The sequence below is a fragment of the Malaclemys terrapin genome, chromosome 3 (genome assembly GCF_027887155.1).
Source record: "Malaclemys terrapin pileata isolate rMalTer1 chromosome 3, rMalTer1.hap1, whole genome shotgun sequence".
NCBI classification, from domain to species: domain Eukaryota; kingdom Metazoa; phylum Chordata; order Testudines; family Emydidae; genus Malaclemys; species Malaclemys terrapin.
Genome location: NC_071507.1, coordinates 64,127,755 through 64,147,975, shown reverse-complemented (window position 1 = coordinate 64,147,975; position 20,221 = coordinate 64,127,755). Strand labels below are relative to the sequence as shown.

The 20,221-nt window shown below is 37.9% G+C and overlaps 1 protein-coding gene across 9 annotated transcripts in view; it reads left to right on the top strand.

Annotated features, from left to right (window-relative positions):
* Window positions 1-20,221, top strand: part of LTBP1 (latent transforming growth factor beta binding protein 1) — a 332,013-nt gene that overhangs the window by 208,581 nt on the left and 103,211 nt on the right. For 3 of the 9 annotated variants that reach the window (XM_054022526.1, XM_054022522.1, XM_054022524.1), the window contains exons 11-15: window positions 6,399-6,566; window positions 10,918-11,151; window positions 15,661-15,683; window positions 17,317-17,419; window positions 18,636-18,734. In XM_054022526.1, coding sequence (XP_053878501.1) covers window positions 6,399-6,566; window positions 10,918-11,151; window positions 15,661-15,683; window positions 17,317-17,419; window positions 18,636-18,734 — 627 coding nt within the window. The remainder of the gene's footprint in view (window positions 1-6,398; window positions 6,567-10,917; window positions 11,152-15,660; window positions 15,684-17,316; window positions 17,420-18,635; window positions 18,735-20,221) is intronic. The other 6 variants (XM_054022523.1, XM_054022530.1, XM_054022527.1 and 3 more) reach the window with 5 other exon arrangements.

Here is a 20,221-nt window from a genome sequence, read left to right as displayed (position 1 = left end):
CTAAGTTCATCCCTACATTGGTCTCAAAGTTTCACCTGAATCAGTTGATTTAACCTACTGGTCTTTTTCCCCAAAGCCACACGACACCATGAGAGAAAAGGCTGCCTAGTTTGGATGTTTCACAACCTGGTTCTATACCTTGATAAGACCAAACCTTTTAGATCGTCTCCTCATCTTTTTATGGCTAAACCCAGTTTGTCAAAAGGTCAGCTATTCTATCACAGAGAATCTCTCAGTGGATTAGATAATGTATCTCCAGCTGTTATCAGTCAAGGCACATTCATCCATAGTACATGCAGCATCTTTGGTCTGCTTCAGAAAAATGCCAATATCTCAGATCTGCAAAGCAGCAAAGTGGAAACTTTTGTAAAAAATTACGCATTTGACATGGTGGCTAGATCTGATGCCAAGTTCTGGAAAGCAATACTTCAGTCTTTATTTCACTAATGCAACTAAAGTTCCTCATTCCTGGCATTCTGAGGTGATACTGCTTGCCGGTCCCTTATAGTGGCTTCCACAGTGACACATTCTTAAAGATGAAAGAATGGTTACATACCTACAGTAACTGTGGTTCTTCAAGATGTTGTAGTCAGTGTGGCTCCCATGAACCATGCTATATCCCTGCTGTTTGGAATCCTCAGCAACACAGGGTTTGAATTATGAGGGAACTGAGGGAGGGTCATAGCTACTCTTCACTTTATGCCCTCATAAGGGAGCATGAGGAGGCACAAGGCACATGCGCGGCTCTGACAGACAGTGCTATCAATAGGCTTTGATCTCATGCATGAAACATGCGTACGTATGGTGGGTTCCACATTGACAACATCACAAAGAATTACAGTTACTGTAGGGTAAATAACTATTCTTTCCATTTCAGGCTCTGGTGAGCAGAGTTCTCTAGTGGGCACAGACTCTTCTGCCCCTCTCCCCCAGGTTTACCCCTTCTGCCTTGTTCCCTCCAACCTGTCTCAGCATCCATTCTGTCTCTTCTCCACGCTAGCTCCTCATCCCAGTCACATCCTCCTCACCTAGCCATTGCTGTATTACTTTAGATGGAATAAATGGACCAAAGGTGTTAATGTAACCCGGTCACAGTTCAACAGTAAACAGTGTTAAACAAGGTCGGGGTTTGGTATACAGAGACCTCAGCCTACTTAGTACCATGGCAAACACACAACTAAAAATCCTTTTAGCTTGTTATTAAAGATAAAGAAAAGAAGGAAAAACAACAAATTTGAAATGTAAAGTATTATATAAGGCTTTCATTTTAAAAGCATCCCTTGTTCCTTTTCCCTTTAGCTGGAGAGAGCTTTTAGAAGGAAAAACCTCTTGTTTGATAGACTCTTAGATGGTATCTGAGTTGGTAATAACTGTCCTTTTGGGGAAGAGAAAATAAATTAGTTGAGATGGGCTGGAGCTGTTGTTGCTGTTGTTGGTAAAGTCCAATCCTGTTTCATCCCAGATGGTGTTTGGGATTCATCTGGAGCCAGTAGAGTAGTGATGTCACCTAAGTCCCTCTTTCTGGCCCAGTCTGGTCAGGACATTTCTTAGGATCAGGATGCACAAGGCCCAGGGTACCAGGAGATGTATGGGTTGGCAGCCATGATGATGAAGCTTGAGAGAAAAACTGGCTACTGGAGCAAAGTCTCTTTCTTTAAGGACCCACAAAGGGAATAGTGGGTGGAATAGCTCATCCCCATTATTTTGTCCACTATTTAGGCTTACTTTCCGACACACAAGTTTTGGTTCACTGATTTCTGGTTTCACACTTTTCTTGTTTACCAAGCATGATCTTAACACAGTCTTTGAATTATATCAGGAGGCCTTTTTGTTTGGACTAATTCAGTTTTTCTGTCTTGCTTTTGTACCTTTTCACATCAGCATTTGTTGTTATAGGTTATTGTGAAATGTCGTCATTATTAACTTGATTATTTATTAACTTGCACTGTGTTTACAGTTGAAGTCATAACTAGGGTAAATTTGTAGGCCCAATTATTGCAAAATGATTCCCAATCTCCACTCCTCAGGCTTCTCATCCCATATCCCAGTTCTGTCTCCTTGCCCAGCAATTCCCTGTTCCTCCCTTCCCCCAGTTCCTCATCCAATCTCTCTCTTTCCTATCCTGGCCTCCACTTCCCCCAGTCCACATTCCCTGTCCCAATCTTCTTCCCTGGCTCCTCGTCCCAGTCTCTTTGCCCAGCCAGTCCAGTTCTTCCCATGCACTCTGCCCATCCTCAGATCTCTCCCCCCTTCACCCTCATCTCCTTCTCCCAGTTCCACTGGTTCTCTGTTCCAGTCTTCTTGTCCTGCAGTCTCCAATACCCCAGGTCCTCATCGAATCTCTGTCTCCCCACACTTACTGGCTCCCTGTTCCCACCCCCATTTCTCTCCAGGTTCTTTGTCCCATTCTGCTACTTTCTCCATTTCCAGTCCTAATGTCCTTGCCCAGCCAGTTCTAATGCCTGTCCTATCCCCACCCCAACTCCGAGTCTCAGTTTCCCTCCAGCTACTCTGCCAGCTCCCAACCCCAAGGCTTTGTCATCTTATATTTTTTGCAGAGGGAACGAGTGTGGCAGAGGAAAATTAAAACAACTGAACTTGAACAATTTTTCCAGAGAAATACTGCTGATTTCTTTTTTAACATGGCACATTTTCTTAGTAACAGAAAATAAAATAATTAATATGCCTCTGTCATTTTGCAGAATAACAACTTTTATTCAAAAACTTATGTACCATAAAATTATATCATAAAATTGTACATGACCAACAATGCCAACATCTTCATTTATTTTTCTCCCAAATGGTAGCTTTACAAACAATCAAACTAATGATCCACAGAATATATAGTACTTATCTGAAGTGAAACCATAAGAATTAAAATTGGAAATGAAAAGACCAATTATACAACAGACTTCTTATCTCTGGTTAGCCTTTTGCTGTAGGATATCATTGTGCTTAGAGTTAATGATTCCCCTGAATTATTTAATAGCTTTTTTGGATGGAATACCCATGGGATTTCTGATATAATTATACATGTCTTATAAGAGAATTACAATAATATTTTGACATATTTAATAAAATTTAGATTTTAAGACATTCCCTCACTATAACTGCAAGGGACACTTTTTTCCACCCTTTTTCTCTAAACAAAATTTTGTCGAAATTGATATTTTTCACACACAAAAAATGGTTTTCCCTCCTACAGATTTTATATTGATTTTATATATTTTCTGAACAGCTCTAGATGGGAATGGTGTCTAATTGAATACTACATGGATCTTATAGTTAACATTGTCATTTAGGCTCTTGATGAGAGAATAAACAGCATGATACTGAATTAGTTGATGTTACAAACAACATTTAGGACAGAGAAGTAAGTCAAAAGGATATTGAGACATTAGAAATATGAAGTAACTATTTACATGGTAATATTTTGATATGAGCACCCTGTACTGGAATTCCACACATGACCCTTAGTTATGATTACCAGCACTGAATCCTGCAATCACAGAAATTAGGTATGCAATCTCCCTACCTCAAATATCAAGTATACATGTCCTTACTGTGATACTTACCTTCATGGTTGATGACACCATGATCTTCCCTTTGCTTCACCTTTCCTCTAAACATGCACATCCAGGTGATGTCTAAATCCTGCCACTCCTTCCTATACATTTCCTAAATATGATCTTTACTCACCATCCGAACTGCTGAAACCGCATAATTTTATTACTGTTACCTCTGTCTTCTCCCCCCCCCCCCGCCTTCCCACCTGTTTTTTGTTAAACTCACTTGTTGTGCCGTGTTTCAAATTAGATTATAAACTCCTCTGGGCAAGAATTGTGTTTCCTGTGGGGTTTGTACAAAACCTATCACAATGATTGAGCCACGGTCTTCATTGGACCCTTTAATGTTACCTCAATACAGATTAATAATAATAAAAGTACTCACATTAGAATCATGGCTTCTCCTTGCTGTCCCTCTCCATATTAGGCTGTCGCGAAGGATAGGATTACGAAAAGCCTCAGTAGTGCTGGTGATTATCATTCAGAGAAGGCATGTTTTATTTCTGGATGATGTGTCTGAGCCCCACTTGCGGAAAAACTTGATTTATTATTCTTTTAATGTAACAGACAAAGTCTTTGCTCAGTGATATTGGGAAGGGAATGAGAAGAATGTATCTTTCCTTTTCTGTTTCCCCTCACTAGAATGGACCCAGCAGGGAGCTTTGGGAGGGGATGTCAACTTGAAAGAAGAGACAGGGGAATGTCCCTTCCACTCAAAAATGGAGGTGGTGGGAACTCTATTGATATTATCGTGGAAAGGATGTGTGTGTCCCTGAGGGTGGTGGGGACATGCTTTCTGACCACCATGGTATCAACACTTGTTACTATTACAGCCGTCTGAGATGCATGCCAGATGGGTGTGGGTGCTGGCATCATGGTACTACCAAGAAAATAGATGCAACCTTAGAAATATGGAAAGGATTGAAGTTACATGTCCCAGGATAAATTCAAGTTTTGTTAACAGATCTGGGAAAAATAACCTGGAATGCTGATATTTAGTGGGAGAAAGCTCTTCAGAATGCAGTAGTGCAAAAGAAAATCACCCTTACAATTTTTGCTTCGTTGATAATGAGATTGTCACCTCAGTATTCTTCCTTCTATTACTCTGTGCTTGATGGAGGGAAAACCTGGGAAGTACTGCGAATACATAAGAAACTTTATTTAGTTATTTGGGGCAACTTAAAAGTTTGTATGTAGTTGTAGTGTGATAAAGTGGCAAAAAAAAGTCATGGGGCAGTATAAGACTACATAAGCAGAGACATCACATAGTCACATATTGTTCAGTGAAATTCCACCATGAAGATTAATGGAGATACTTGAAATGTTTCTTTCTAATTTCTGTTTTGTTGAATCTTTAACAAAAGACATCTTTTCTCCCAAAATTTTTCTTGGGTGTAGGCATTAGCAAAGTGAAAAAGTTGTAAACAGCATGAATAAGAATAATTTCCTCCCTTAGTTAAATCAGGCTTTACTTGCTTCAGATTTCTGAGGTCATAAACTTACGACTTCTCCAGTTGACCATAGTGTCTTATAGAAAAAACAGGGTAGGCAATACCTGAATTTCTAATGTGAAAAGCTGATGGGGTAGGGGGAAATATATATATAAATAAATATATATATATATATATATATATATATATATATATATATATATATATATATATATATATATATATATAAGCTCAATCTCTGCCCCTCTTTCCCCCGACCTTATGTGTCTGTGCCTTTGGAAGACACAACATAGCCCGAAATATTGCATCAGACATGAGTTCTGAGACTTAGTCACTGTCCTATGTCGCTGGCTGTTGATGCTCAAATATTAAGTAACTTCTTATAGTTTAAGAATTACATTACAGTTAGTTTGCATATATGCTCTGACATTTCCAGTTGATTTCCACATCTCTGAAATCTTTGCCCTTATTTTGATTTAACTGAACCTTTCACCCAGCTCTGTCAACTTTTTTTTTTTTTTTAAATATTAAGGTTGGATGGATCTCAGCCTCATATTATGTCCACACTAGGCAAAGTTTATATCCTTTGTATGTGCAATGATCAAAAATATGCTAAAGCACTGTGATTTTCTTGGACCAGAGCAATTTTGAATCTCAGTGGAATATTTAATCTCAAATATTTGAGGGGGTAGATGGTAGAGCAAAGAGGGTGAGGTGAGGTGGGGCATTGCCTGCAGCATTACTAACTGACTATTTCAGCAAACAGCTCGTAAGTCTGGTGAAAGAAACAAACAGCAGGATAATCTAAAATTGTTCCCTTTATTTAGCTGTTTTAATTGCAAAATGTCTTTGTTGTCAGGAGTAGAAATAATCAACCAGTTGTTGTTAAAAGGTATAAAATGCAGTGAAATGTAAATATCTAATTGCCTTGTCCATTTAAGAACAGCTGTCTGATATATATAATACTCAAAATAGCCCTTTTGCAGTTCCATCTGTTTGTATGGCTTTGTAAGTCTGAGTGGTGTTGTGACTGTAGCCTGACAGTATTCTGTATTACTGTTCACCTGCTTTAAGCTTATGCTGTAGTGCTCATGCATGGGAAAGAGAGCTGTTTCTAATTCTGTGTTGCTAGAGCATGGCAACTTCTGGTGTGAACATCGGCTTTGGTGCCTAAAATATCAATTTTGTGTTGTGCTCGTCTGAATTCAGATGCTGTTGATGCCAAATAAGAAATCTTCCTTATATCCTGAGTACTGAGAGACCCAGGCATTTTTTAAAAAAATTGTTGGCAGATAGCAGTGTTAATCCTGTTAGTTGGTGCTGGAACTCCTGTGGTGTTTCTCATGTAAACTCTAGCGTCCTCCTTCCCTTTTTGCTGCAGCTGATAATCCTATGGTCTCTGAAGAGAAAGGGCCCTGTTACCGGTTTGTCAGTGCAGGAAAGCAGTGCATGCACCCTCTCTCTGTTCAGCTCAGCAAGCAGCTCTGCTGTTGCAGTGTTGGCAAGGCCTGGGGCCCACACTGTGAGAAATGTCCCCTTCCAGGAACAGGTAAGAGGTGCCCAGAAAAACCTCGAACGCTCACTCACACAATGTATGCAGTGTACGTACTATATCCTCTCCTACATTTTATCTATTTTTTGTATCCTGTAGTTTCTTGCTGGTTTTGTAAATGTTAATAGAAAAATACAATACAGCTTTTTTATTGTTTGGATAAACAAGCATTCCTCACAAAGATGGGATTTTCCTTTGCTGTGTAATGGTAGGCTTCCAATTTAACAAATAGACCCATCTCAGTGTGGGGGGTTTTAAATGACTAATTCCTGTAACATGAAGATAAGGTTAGTTTACAGGGATCTGGATAAATTGAACCAAAGTGCCTTTAATACTTTTCAGACATAAAAGGCAGAAACGAAATGATGGAAGGTTTTGGGAAATAGCTTGCTCCACCTGCATGCATTAAGTTTTCATTATAAATAGCGGAAGTTACATGTGGGCAAGTGTACTCCCCGCTTTTTTCCGATATGTTTCTAACACATTTTTGTAGGGTGGTGCCAAGGGTGGGTTCATCGGATTAGTAATACCTTAAAAATTAAATATTACAAATTACTTTTGGATGAAACAATCACTTGTGGTACACTTAGGGTGAGATTCTACCATCCTTACTTACTTTGAGTAACACTTTATTACATGAGTAGTCCAGTTGGGTTTTGTTTTTTTAAAAAGGCTTACTGAACTAAAAAGATGCACCAGTCATCAACTTGGTACACCAAAGAGATGGGATCATTGGTTTTAGTGAAGCCACTCACAGACTAAGATACTACTCAGTGTGAGTAGTAAGGATTATTTCAAAATGCCTATTATCTAATGTTACTTAAAACTTAAATGTCAGAATTCTGAATCTTTTAAGGCTTCATTTCAAGATTAGTTCACTGTTTCATTTGGATGTATAGTAAAATAAATGATTAAAAGCACTTAACATCAGTTCACTGTTCTAGTTCAATTGTATTACCATTATGTGTATTCAATTTAATATTGTTTCAGTTGTGTTTAGTGGATTAGTAGGTTCCTGGATTTGCAGGAGATAGAATAGAACTTGAACTATAATAATACACTGTGTTTACTGAAACTGCTGCTATAGAGGTCACTGGTATGATACCATAAAGTATCACAGGAAATTTTTATTCTTATCTAAAGCATGGTTTTATGGTACATTGGCTCATATTTTCAGAAGTGACTGGAAATGTTTGGCTGTCCGGCGTGGAACATCATAACGGGATCTAATTTTCAGAAAATACTGGGCCCCGTTAAGATGTTTGAATTTGGGCTCCAAAAACTGAAGCAATCAAAATCACTAGTTACTTTTGAATATTTGGGACATTATTTCCTGTATGAATATTTGACTGATAGTTCATACATCAAAGGTGACTTTTTAAGTCCATCTGTTTTTCACGATCAGACAAGTAATGTTTGAGCAGTTTTTACATGGAACAATATTCTCATCAGGTGACTAGTTATTTAATTGCAGGAACAATATATGGTTCCTGTGAGAATTCTAAAGATTAGGAAGGGCTTTGTGTCCTGCTTGGTCTAAATTAGAACTGGACAAATATCTTTTTGCAAAAGTTGTTTCTCAAATAAAAATAAGTGTTTTAATACTGTATGCTATTTATGTAATTAGAGTGACTATTCTAATGAAATAAATTAACATATTAGTTTACTAGTGAGAGAATATAAAATATACAAAAAAGTCAATTATTAATATGGGAGCCTGATTCTGTGGGTGAAATCCTGGCCTAATTGAAGATAAAAGGAGTTTGTCATTGACTTCAATGGAACTTGAATTTCACCCTACATCTTTTGCGTTACTAAAACTCCCACTGAACACACTGCAAAAAAAATGTCGGATCCAATGACTACATACAGAAGTTCTACTTAATTAGATTCCTAAAACAATATTACAAAATAATGTGCAAATATACTTCACAGATTTATGGGTTCACCAGAATGAAAAATCTGTGGAGTATATTTGGACATTATTTTGTAATATTGTTTTTGGCACCTAATTAAGTAGAACTTCTGTATGTAATCATTTTAGAAGTAAGAAACATATTTAAGGGCCACATTTTTAAATGGACTTTAATCTGTTCTCCACTTTTGTGCCCACAAGTGAGGTTATATAGACATCAGACTACCTCATTTGTGACTTCAGTGGATTTCTAAATGACATCTTTTGTCCCTACAAAATTGCACCAGCAATTGACTGCAAGTGCCAAATTGGAGGCTGGTTTACAACTTTGCCCTGTAATATATTTTGAGCCCCATTTTAAGGTGGGTAAAACATGAGGTAGCCATTTAATAAAATATATTACCATTTGCAAAAGTACTGTCCAAATTAGGAGTGAAAAAGCATGCAATAGGCTAGATCATGCCCTCCATCGTAAAAAGATCTGGGTGGATCAAAATTAAATGAAAAACTCAGCAAATTTTAAACTGCAGGATTTAAGCTGCATCACCCTCTTCAGCTGGCAAGGATTGGTGGTCTGTTGAAAAGTCTATGGGGATTGGCCTCCTACTCCATTAATATTTCAAGATATAGAGGTAGATCTTCCGCTGCTGTGAAGTATCATCACTGGAACGTGAAGGGCCAGATTCTCTGAGTTCCCCCCTGGGCACTATTGTCCCACATATCAACTTGATTGTATTTAGAGCAGTGATGAAAATAAGTCCCTGCTCCTACTAAACCCCTAACTTGTTTCTCACCTCTGCCAGCTCAGTTTTTCAAGCACCGCGCAAGAATCCACTATTTTGGGTGGGATGATCACAGAGCCAGAGGCCCTCTGCATCCTGCTACAACTCCCAAACCTCAGAACCTGGAGTTCATGCAGAGGGACTAATGTGGGGTCAGAATAGATGCTGCTTAGCTTCAACTACCTTTTCTTCTGATAGATTTAAGAGCAGGATTTCCACTCCTCCCTTCTAGAGATGATCTGATCATATATCAGCCCTCTTAGCAAGTACTAAAGAAATACTCTTTTAAAAAATCCAGATGAAGTGTTGTTGTTTTTTCTGCACATATGGAAAGGCATGTTATTTTTTGAAAATTATACCATACTACAATATTTTAATCCTGTTATTTCTGCGTGAATCAGAACAATGGATTCAGTATACATTTTAAATTTCAGGGGCAAGATCACCACTGTATATTTAATTTGAAGATAATATTGCAGGGTGAAACAGGTACTATATATTTGGGGACCTTTGGAACCCTTACTTCTGGAGATATTTTGATATTAGTTTAATTTTATTTTTTAAGAAAAAATAGACATCATGTTGTTGTAGATTTCTGAAAGACACGCCACAGCTTTCCTTTAAATCATTTATTAATATCACATTTGAGTTACTGAAACATTTTTTATCTTTCATTTAAAGATTACTATATGACAAAATATTTTTTAGAACGAGATATTTTTCATGTATTTTTCATTGCCTATTTTTAAAATATCTTTACTTTTCTAATAACACTGTTTTTAAAGTCAGATTGCTACACATGACTCTCTTAAAAACCCCAATCTAAAATATGCTTTTGCTGGTAACACTTTTTTCAGTGGTCTCCTCCCCAGCAAGGAGGAAGTATCCAGCAGAACTTTTCAAATTGTAGGAGATATTAGTATTTCACTGAAATAATCTTTTCCATGGTAAAATTTCATTCAATTTCACTTATTCTGAGTGACTGATTTATAAACCAGGTAACTCCATGTTAGGATATATGGAGTATATCATTGTTTCACTAGAATTTTAACATTCATTATGGGCATTATCCAAAGCCAACTGAAGTCTATGGAAAGACTCACTCATGTTGAGTTCAGTGGGCTGTAGATCAAGGACTATGTCAGGTTTCTAGTGTAGTTGATTCATATCACTTAAATAAAAGTTATAAATCAAGATTTTTCAGCTTGATGTCTCTGGTTCAGTGGTAGTGAGAAGCTAGTTTTTATTCTTTGGCAACTTCAAAAAGGGAACTATAGAAATAATAAATCCTAGTTACTTATGCTCTATAAACAATGACAAGTTTCAGATGAAACGTCACCTCAGAAATAACATACTATTTGAATTAGATTAATTAAAAATGGTTCAGATGAAGAGGCATATTTAACACAGCTGAAGAAAGAAATAATAAACTGGAGGAAAAGCCTTTTATAGAGGAATGAATTAAGTCCTAAAGTAATTTTTCAGCAGTATTCAATATTAGCATGCAATGTTTGTTCTTAAATATAGCATATTTTGTTATAAAAATGTACATACAGTAGCAGAGTTGATTTGTGTTCATTATATTTTCCATTGTGTCAAAATATTGCACTTTTAGACTCTTAAAAGGAATATTTTCCCATCCCAAATCTAGCTGCTTTTAAGGAAATCTGCCCTGGTGGAATGGGTTATACGGTTTCTGGCTCTCATAGAAACAAGCTATATCATCACCCTGCAGTTAGAGTACAGCCACCTGTCATTGGCAAGACCCAGATTACTCAACCTGTTGCTAAAGGTACTTCTCCTCCACCTCTCCCAGCAAAGGAAGAGCCAGTGGAGGCACTGACCTTCTCACAGAAAAGTGAGCCCGAGGTGGCTGTGCAAGAAGGTGAGAGTGGAAAAGGATCTTGAACTGTAGTTTAGTAGATAGCTATATTTCTGTGCATGTACTTCTGTTTTACATCCTTTTTATACAGTGTTTGTATAGAATTCGAGGGTTTTTAATAATGAAGAGCTCCATGTCACCGAATGAATTATGCTACAGACTGTAGTTCTCAGCCATTGTTATACAATAGCTCCCCTTGTACACTGAAAACTCTACATAGAGAGAAAACCATAGCTCAGCCTAATTTTTGTGAGTAATAGAAACAGAAAATGTTTGTTCTATTATAAGGATTCCTGTAATAATATTAGGCATCTCTAAAATATGAAAGCTCTCATTAGTGTCTTATTTCTTACAATGAGGCCTCTTTCTGTAAGTTTTTTTCTCAGTCTTTGCATGGGTTTCTGCAAGCTCCTCTAAATACCATTAGCAGCTTTAAAATGGCCTGTTTTTAACATGCTTAATTTGAATGCAGAAGCAAAGAAATACAGACAGCCTGCAGCATGTGCAAAAATAAATGCATTGCCAACACGCTATTGGTGAACAGAATATAGGCAGGTAAAAATCTGATTGTGAGGAGTGTTGTGATGGTTTTGAGTCCTTTTATATGTTATTTTCAAGAAGTAATTATGCAACTGGTTCACAGGGGCAACAGTTGGAAATGTCTGAGTAAATTTTGCAGAACTTCATGGGAAATGCAGTCACCATAGATTTACTTCTTCTGAGGATCAATTCCCTGGTGCTCCTTTAAAAAAAAAAAAAACAACCCTAACATTTTAATTGAAAAAACAAACAAACATTGTAAATAGTCAATTTGTTTTGCGTTGGAAAATCCTACCTTGAACTTGGCAGCCTTCATTTTGAAACGCTGAGGGATATTTCTGCATCAGGAAGGTAGAAAAAATATGAGATACTTTTCAAGTAAGTGAGTTCCATCTACTATAGTACGAGTTACATAAGTAGAGGGAGAGACTTCAGACTTTTCAATCTTTGAAGAGGAATTGTCAACCTGTTTAGGCCCTGAAAGGAAGATAAAGACTACTTGGTATTTTAAAGAACTCGAGGGATTCTCTCTGTTCTAATTCCGCCTTTTCAGTTGCTCATACCTTTCTTACACAGTTCCTTTTGAGCTGAAATTTTCCATGCTTAGTCTCAGCCCGAAAATGAAATTTACCCTTTTCCCACCAGAAATTTTGTGCAAGGATGAATCAAAACAACTGAAGCTAGAAATTCTAAATTTTATAGAACTCAGGGAGATGTAAAAAGTCAGGAAAGTTTGAAGAAAATTGACTCGCTAGTTTTAAAATTACGCATATTAAAAAAACACTGTGCTCACTTGAAGTCAGTAATGATGCACCAGCATGTTAGAATTTTTATCCTTTTTATACATTGAATACAACCTTTGACATTTGAAATGCAAAATATTCTTAGGTTCTATGCTCAATTTACCTCTAATGCTTAAGAACTGGAGCTGGTGAGGAAATGGTTTTTGTTCTCATGAAAAAAATTTTTTGTGGGGGGTTGGGGTCTTAAAACCCCCACAAAAACTGGGGGAGAAATCAGTTTACAGCAATGGAAAACCATAACATTTCTACTGAACACTAGCATTGGGCCAAAAGTGCTTCATTTTTGGTTGCTGGAAACGGGGAAAAAAAGAATCCGGTTTTGATTTTTTGGTGACACCCCCTCCTCCCAATTTTTGTTTTGTTTTGTTTAGTCAATATTGGATATTTTCCATGGAAATTTTCATTTTGACAAAAAAGTCTTTTTTGGTGGAAAAATCACATTTCCAATTAAACTTTGATCAACTCTATTAAGAACACCTCTGCTAAGGATGCCTTGCTCCCGTGGTAAAGCCAGCAGAGACTGTAAGCTCCTCAAGTTGAATATCTCCAGTTTAAGTAAGTTTAACTTTCACAGACCGAACAGGTCCTTATCAAGAGATTTGCATGCTCCATTAATGACAGTTTCCTCACTTAAGGGTGGGTAAATTACAGGCCAGGAGCCTGCAGGGCTCATCAGCTCTGTAATGGGTAGACTCACCAGGCTGGGGAGCCTTTAGCATAGCACTTATGCTACATTACAGGTGCATACTGAATCTAAAGCCAGCATAGCCTGCAAGAGAAGAATCATTGCAGCATAGGCGACTCCTCCAGTGGCATAGATCTGGGATATAGATTGCTGTTCCACCCTTCCTCCTGTCTGCCAGTGTTGAGGGCAGAGCAAGGACTTCTCGTGTGATTCCCACACTGCCATACTAGAGTTATGCTGGGGGCCAGCCTGGCATACAGTCAGACTAGGATAAGTCATGAACCTCTTGAGAATGTGTTGTGTGCTCCTTGGCCATAATTGGGATGAATCCTCAAAGGAGAGGGAATAGAAACAGCGGTTCCACAGATGCTGGGCCAGTTTTCTGACTGGAACAGGGGCCAGGAATCTGGCCCAACATCTTTGAAGATCCAAACCATATTTTAAAAGAATTAAACTGTTAGCAAACGGCATCCTTTAGAGAGGCTGCATTGGATTTACATTCAAGATAGTCTTTGAGACTTACATAGGGTTGACAGTAGCCCTCTTTCAGGATTTAAAAGTCTCAGGTTTATCTATCAGTGGTTAGGATAATATAAAAATACCTAAGATGCATTACATTTTCAAGCTTAAATATTTAATCTAATGTTAACATACTCATTTTTGAAAGATTATGAAGCAGTTGACAACATTTAGGGAGTAACTAACTACCAACAAATTTTCGTTTGTAAAATAAAGATTTTTGTTTTTAATATGGAACTTTTGGGGACAAACTTGGCAAGAAAGTCATTTCTATTTGTTTTATATTTTGCTACTTTACAACAAATACTGCACAACTGAGCAGATTAATACCAAAACAAAAATTAATTACAAAACAATATCTTGCATGCCAGGTTTCTGCCTAATTCATTATTAAGGCCTGGTCTACACTAGAAAATTAGGCCAGTGTAACTACTTCAGTCAAGAGTGTGAAAAATTCACGCCCCTGAGTGGCGTTCTTAAGCCGACCTAAGTCCCTGTGTAGACTGTGGTAGGCTGATGAAAGAATTGATGGATTACGTACATCAATGGAGTATCCCTTCCATTGGCATAGGTAATGTCTACACTGAAGCACCACAGCTGTGTTGCTGTAGCATTTTAAGTGTAGACAAACCCTAAATTTCACTGAAACCAGGTAACACAATTAGGGCCCTACCAAATTCACAGCCATGAAAAACGCATCACGGACCGTGAAATCTGGTCTCCCTCATGAAATCTGTCATGAAGTCTTGTCTTTTGTGTACTTTCACCTTATACTATACAGATTTCTCGGGGGGGGGACACCAACATTTTTCATAATGGGGGCCCTGACTCAAAAGAGGGTTGTGGAGGGATCACAAGATTATTGTAGGGGGGACACGGTATTGCCACCCTTACTTCTGCGCTGTCTTCAGAGCTGGGTGGCCAGAGAGCGGCGGCTGCCGGCCAGGCACCCAGCTTTGAAGGCAGTGCCCTACCAGCAGCAGCGTAGAAGTAAGGGTGGCAATATCATACCATGCCACCCATCTGCGCTGCTGCCTTCCGAGTTGGGTCAGGACCCATACAGATACCACACTGTGAAAATTCAGATTTAAATATCTGAAATCATGAAATTTACAATTTTTAAAATCCTTTGAATGTGAAATTGACCAAAATGAACCATGAATTTGGTAGGGCCCTAACCATAATATACATGCTTAGTCCTTTCACAAACTGTGTCTCATTACAATAACAGTGCTATACAGTAATGTAAAAAAAATCATTTTCACAGTCGTCATCTGAGCTACAGGGCCAGATTGTCAGCTAGGGTAACTCTATGGAGCTTTGTTGAATTTGATGACTTTATGTTGATTTACTCCAGTTAAGGATCTGGCCCATAATGTTTATCCCAAGTATTCCTTGAGCCAAATTCAGGAATTGCACATGTTTTTGATGTGGTTAATTTGGGTCCTTCACTCTCCCTTTTCCCCCTTAATTCACAAGAATATACACAAGGCTCACAACATCAACAGCAATAACAAAATTACTACATAAAAACAAATGCTTTAAAATACAATTCTGTAGTTTTGCAGGCATCACTGTGTTTCCCAGCAGCTCTGACAAGTTCTAGGAAAATTAGATAAGAACTAGCTTATGGAGCTGAAAGTTAGGGGATGAGATGGCAGGCTGTGTTATTTTATAGAGCCTGATTCTGACCTTGTTTTATATCAGAATAAGTCCACTGACTTTTGCAAAGTTACTTCTCATCTGTACCAGTGTGAGATCAGAATCAGGCCCATAGTCTTTATGAGACAGCCAAGTGGAAATAGAAATCTGATGATAATTTCTTGGTTAATTGTTTTAAAATGGTACTAAGGCCTGGAATGCAGAAATAATTTCAGAACACATTAAAATGACTCATGTTTTTGATATATATTCTTTCTATTCAAACTAGTTAATTCCTTTCCTTTCTTTTCTTTCTGGTTTTAGTGGCAACTGCAGCCCCTGATAAGGTAAAACATGAATTCTTTATTATATGCTTTCACAAAATAACTACAATACAATAGAGGATCCATGGGATTTGCATTCAGTTCTGAGAAATGTACTATATATGAGAATATAATAGTTACTGTTTGAGGCTGTGGCAATTCAGACTCATTGGTAGTACACATATTGTTTAATTTTCCACTGAAATTTACCAGTGACAATGAAAAAGCATCAGTCATAGTGGCTTAGGGCTAACACTGTGATTCATCATATGTTCATAAAGGTTAGGGCTCTGATTCATCACTCCATCTGTATTCAGCAACTCACTTAAACATGTGCTTAATGGGCTTTAAGCATCTGCTTAAGTGCTATCCTGAATGGGGGTGCTTCCTTGAATTGAGGCCTAGATGAATAGCATGCAAGAGTACCACTAACAAAAATTTCCATGATGAGGTTAAATAGGGAAGTCATACAGACTGATCTGGATTGCTTGGTAGGCTGAGCCCATTCAAATACAATGTGTTTTAATATAGCCAAATGGAAGGCCGTACTTCTAGGAACAAGGAACACAGGCCATCCCTACGGAATGGAGGACTGTATCATGAAAAGCAGTGACTCTGAAAAGAATTTAGGGGTCATGGTGGACCAGCAACTTGACATGAGCTCCTAATGTGATTCTATGGCAAAAAGGATTAATGAAATCCTTGGATGTATCAACAAGGAAGTTGTGAGTAGGAGTAGGGAGGGGATTTTGCCTCTGTATACAGCATTTGTGAGATTGATACTGGAATAGTGTATACATTTCTGGCATCAGCATTTTTAAGGGGATGTTGAAAAATTGGAGACAGTGAAGAAAATAACTAAAAAATTATCTGAGAGCTGGAGAATATGTATAACAGTGAGAGACGTAAAGAGCTCAGTCTGTTTGGTTTATTAAAAAAAAAAAAAAAAAAGAAGATTGAAAGGCAACTTGATTACAGTGTTTAAGTACCTCCCCTAGCTACAGAAGAATCAAAATGCTTTTAAAAATAAAATAATTAGATGTCACACAAATAAAGAGCTTATTTAGTATTTGTTTATTTACTCCAGTGACAGTTTTGCCTAATTAAGAAATGTAAAACAGGCCCCCCTACATTACAGCAATATATTGTAGTGGGCAGTGTATTATATTTTCTGCTTTGATTTGTTAGGGATAACAATAGCTATGCTTCACTTCACTCTTCCATAGTGATGCAAGCATCTCTAATTTATTAAAATAAAAAGTCTAATACAATGACCATTGTGATAAGTTCTCTGTCAGCCAAATGCCTACAGAGATGCTCATGAGTGTGCCCTATATCTGTGATATAGATACATTTATAAAATAAAATTGCACTCTAAACTGCAATTAAATAGATTTTTGAACTGTTCTAAAGTGGGAGATGGGGCTGCTCATGAGTGGTAACACCAATGTTATGAGTAACCACTTCAGATAATGGCAGTATTGCATGGTATGCCACCATTATTTCATATTTTAATTAATAATACTTAGTTTGCTGTTAACATGAATTAGATATGAAAGAACAGCAACTGTTTTTCCAGACAATAGTTCCCCACACAACTCAGAAAACTGCATTAAAATCACATCTTCAAATTGTAAATTTTTAAATACTTTTTTAGGAATTAGTTTCACTTGATGATCAAGAAAAACCTGTGCTAGAGCCTGGTCAACCTCAGCTTTCTCCTGGGATTTCAACGATTAACCTGCATCCAAAATTTCCAGGTAACTCTTTTTGACTCCTCTTTTAGCGGATGACAGTACTTGTGAATCAAAGAATGGAATACTACATTTTGCTGTATGTTCCTTTCTCTTTCAGAATCTAATTGCTCATTTGAAACTCTGGATTCACAAATTTAGGGCCTGATCCTGCAATAATTTTACTCCTTACAAGATCCTTACAAGAACGGCCCCATTAAAGTCAGTTGGACTATTTGTGTAAGTGCGTGCAGAACTGGTTTCTCCGAATCCAGTTCTGCAGTGCTCTGCACACAGAGCTCCCATTGAAGTCAATAGGAGTGACATGAGGGGAGTGTAATGGAAGGATTGTACTGTAAGGAGTGAAATTCTTTACCTAGAAAAATTATAAAGGGAATAATAATACAAAACAACAACTAAAATTTGTAATATTATTATTAAAAGTGTGCTAAGTGCTTTAGAGAATGAATACAGAAATATTGTCTCTGCCCCAAAGAAATTACACTCTAACTTCAAACTGGACATAACATTTGAGAGTAATCCAAAGGTGCGAAAATGAGAAGGTTGACAGTTAGACCACATGATGACTGTTACTGAGTGTGCACATTTTGGTTCCATTCAAGTTACTATTGTTCTTAATGGTAAATTGGTGCACTACTTGTAGCAACATGGAAGACGTGGATTTTTTGAAGGGATATTCATTAGAAGATGTTAGGGGCTTGGCTAACAGGTTTTGTGAGAACATTCAATGAACAGGAGGCAGAATGTTAAAAGTCATAGAGCCAGGAGTAGAAGAAGGAAACGGGAGTGGAAGGAGTTGCAGTTGGCATCACTGGAGGAGCAAAGGGTAGGCAAAGTGTTAAGAGTCAAAGATATTGTAGGCTGAGGTGAAATGGTGGATGACCTTGAATATGAGAACACGAAGTTTGAAGTCCATTGTGCTGTGAGTGCAATCCACCTCTGATAATGGGGACTCTCATTGAGGTGCCTAAATCTAGATTTAGATGTCTAAATTTAGGTGCAAAAATGTGGCCACTAGACATTCTTTATTTGTTTAACCCAGTACAAAGGTTTTTTTTCACAAGTGGTGTAATTATAAAATCTTCAAACTGTTTTTCTTATTTAAAATCAAAGAAGCATAAATTACAAAAAACCTTCATACTGTCAGATTAGTTCAATACTGTGTGTGTTATGTGTTGAAATATATCTTAAATATGATTGTTTTCCATTCTATGTCAAACAGCAGTGATTGAAAAAACCTCCCCTCCTATGCCTGTTGAAGTTGCCCCTGAAGCTTCTACTTCAAGTGCAAGTCAAGTAATTGCACCTACTCAAGTTACAGGTATGGTACTTGCCTTTTAGTGTAAAAACAGGGTAAGATATGACTATGAACATATTCCTGACAATAACACCTAATACACTACCGTTGTATTGGGATAGCAAATAGACTATAACAGTAGAGCACAGGGGAATACTTAACTGGGAGGTACAACATAGGAGGGCAAATCGCACAGTAAGGAGTATGTTTTCAGCAGAGCTAGGACTTGGGCTCCCCTGGTTGCAGGTACAATTTGCTTCCTCATTTTTATGCCCACAAAATAAAGGGTGGGTGCAAATATGAATAATTCCACCTTTAGAAACCGCAGCAATAGAGGAGGACACAGAAATTGAAAGCTGTCAGAAGGCAAAGATAAGAATGGGATGAATAAAGCCTGTGAGAATTCTTTGCACTTTAAGCCTGCAGAGAGATAACTGATCCTGGATAACCTTATGAAGGTGAGAAGACATTGGAAGACAGTGAGCAAACTGAGGACACTGAAAAGAAGCTTGAGAATCTACAATGAATTCTACTGTAGATTACTAAACATCAAGGATTGTGAATTAAATATAATGCAAAGAGGAAAAAAATAGCAGGACAGAGAACTGTGTCCCATAACTCCAAATGTGATGCACGTCTCGGTGAATATCAAACATGGTCTAATCCTCCTCTCATTGAAATCAAGGGTAAGAGTTCCTTTGGCTTCAGTGGTGCAGGATCAGAGAAGTGGACAGCAAGAATGACCCTACACATCATTATCTACACTGGTGCTTATGTCAGCAGCTGAATGGAAAGCATCACAGACAGCGGGGTCCACATTTCACCCCTGGGTCAAAACTGAAGATTACTTCCATGCTGATATTTCCAAAATTATTCTGCTAGTACTAAGGCAAAAAGAATCATGCTTGTGGGTATAAATTACCGTAGTTATTTTTCCAGCTCTAGCCCAGATCCTCACTAGTCTAGCTTCCATCTACTTCAATCCACCAAAACTGTTCTCACCAAGGTGTCAAACAGGCTCTTCCTGATCAAATCTGAAAGCGCACAATTCCCAGCCTCATCCTCTTGGACATCTCTGTGTTTTTGACACTATCTGTCAATCTGTCCACTTTGCTTGTCCTCTCTGGGTTCTGCTTCTGCCATTCTAGCATCTCTTTTGGCACGTCTGCCTCTTCCTCACTCCCACTTCTGTGTAGATTCCTCATGGATCTATTCCTAGTCCTCCACTTTTTTTTTTTTTTTTTTTTACACACTTTCTTTGGTTAATCTCATCCATTTGCATGGCTTCAACTAATATCTCAATGCTAAATAAAACATTTACCTATCCACTCCTGGCTCATTCAATCCTCTATTTCACCCTGCCTCTTACATCTCCTGGATGTGTCTCCCTCAATTTAAACATAATACTGTCAAATCTGAACTTATCTTTTCTCTCACACCCTTACTGCTCTACTTCTCTGCCACCATCATCCTCCCTATTCTCAGGACTGTAACCTGGGAGCCATCCTTTC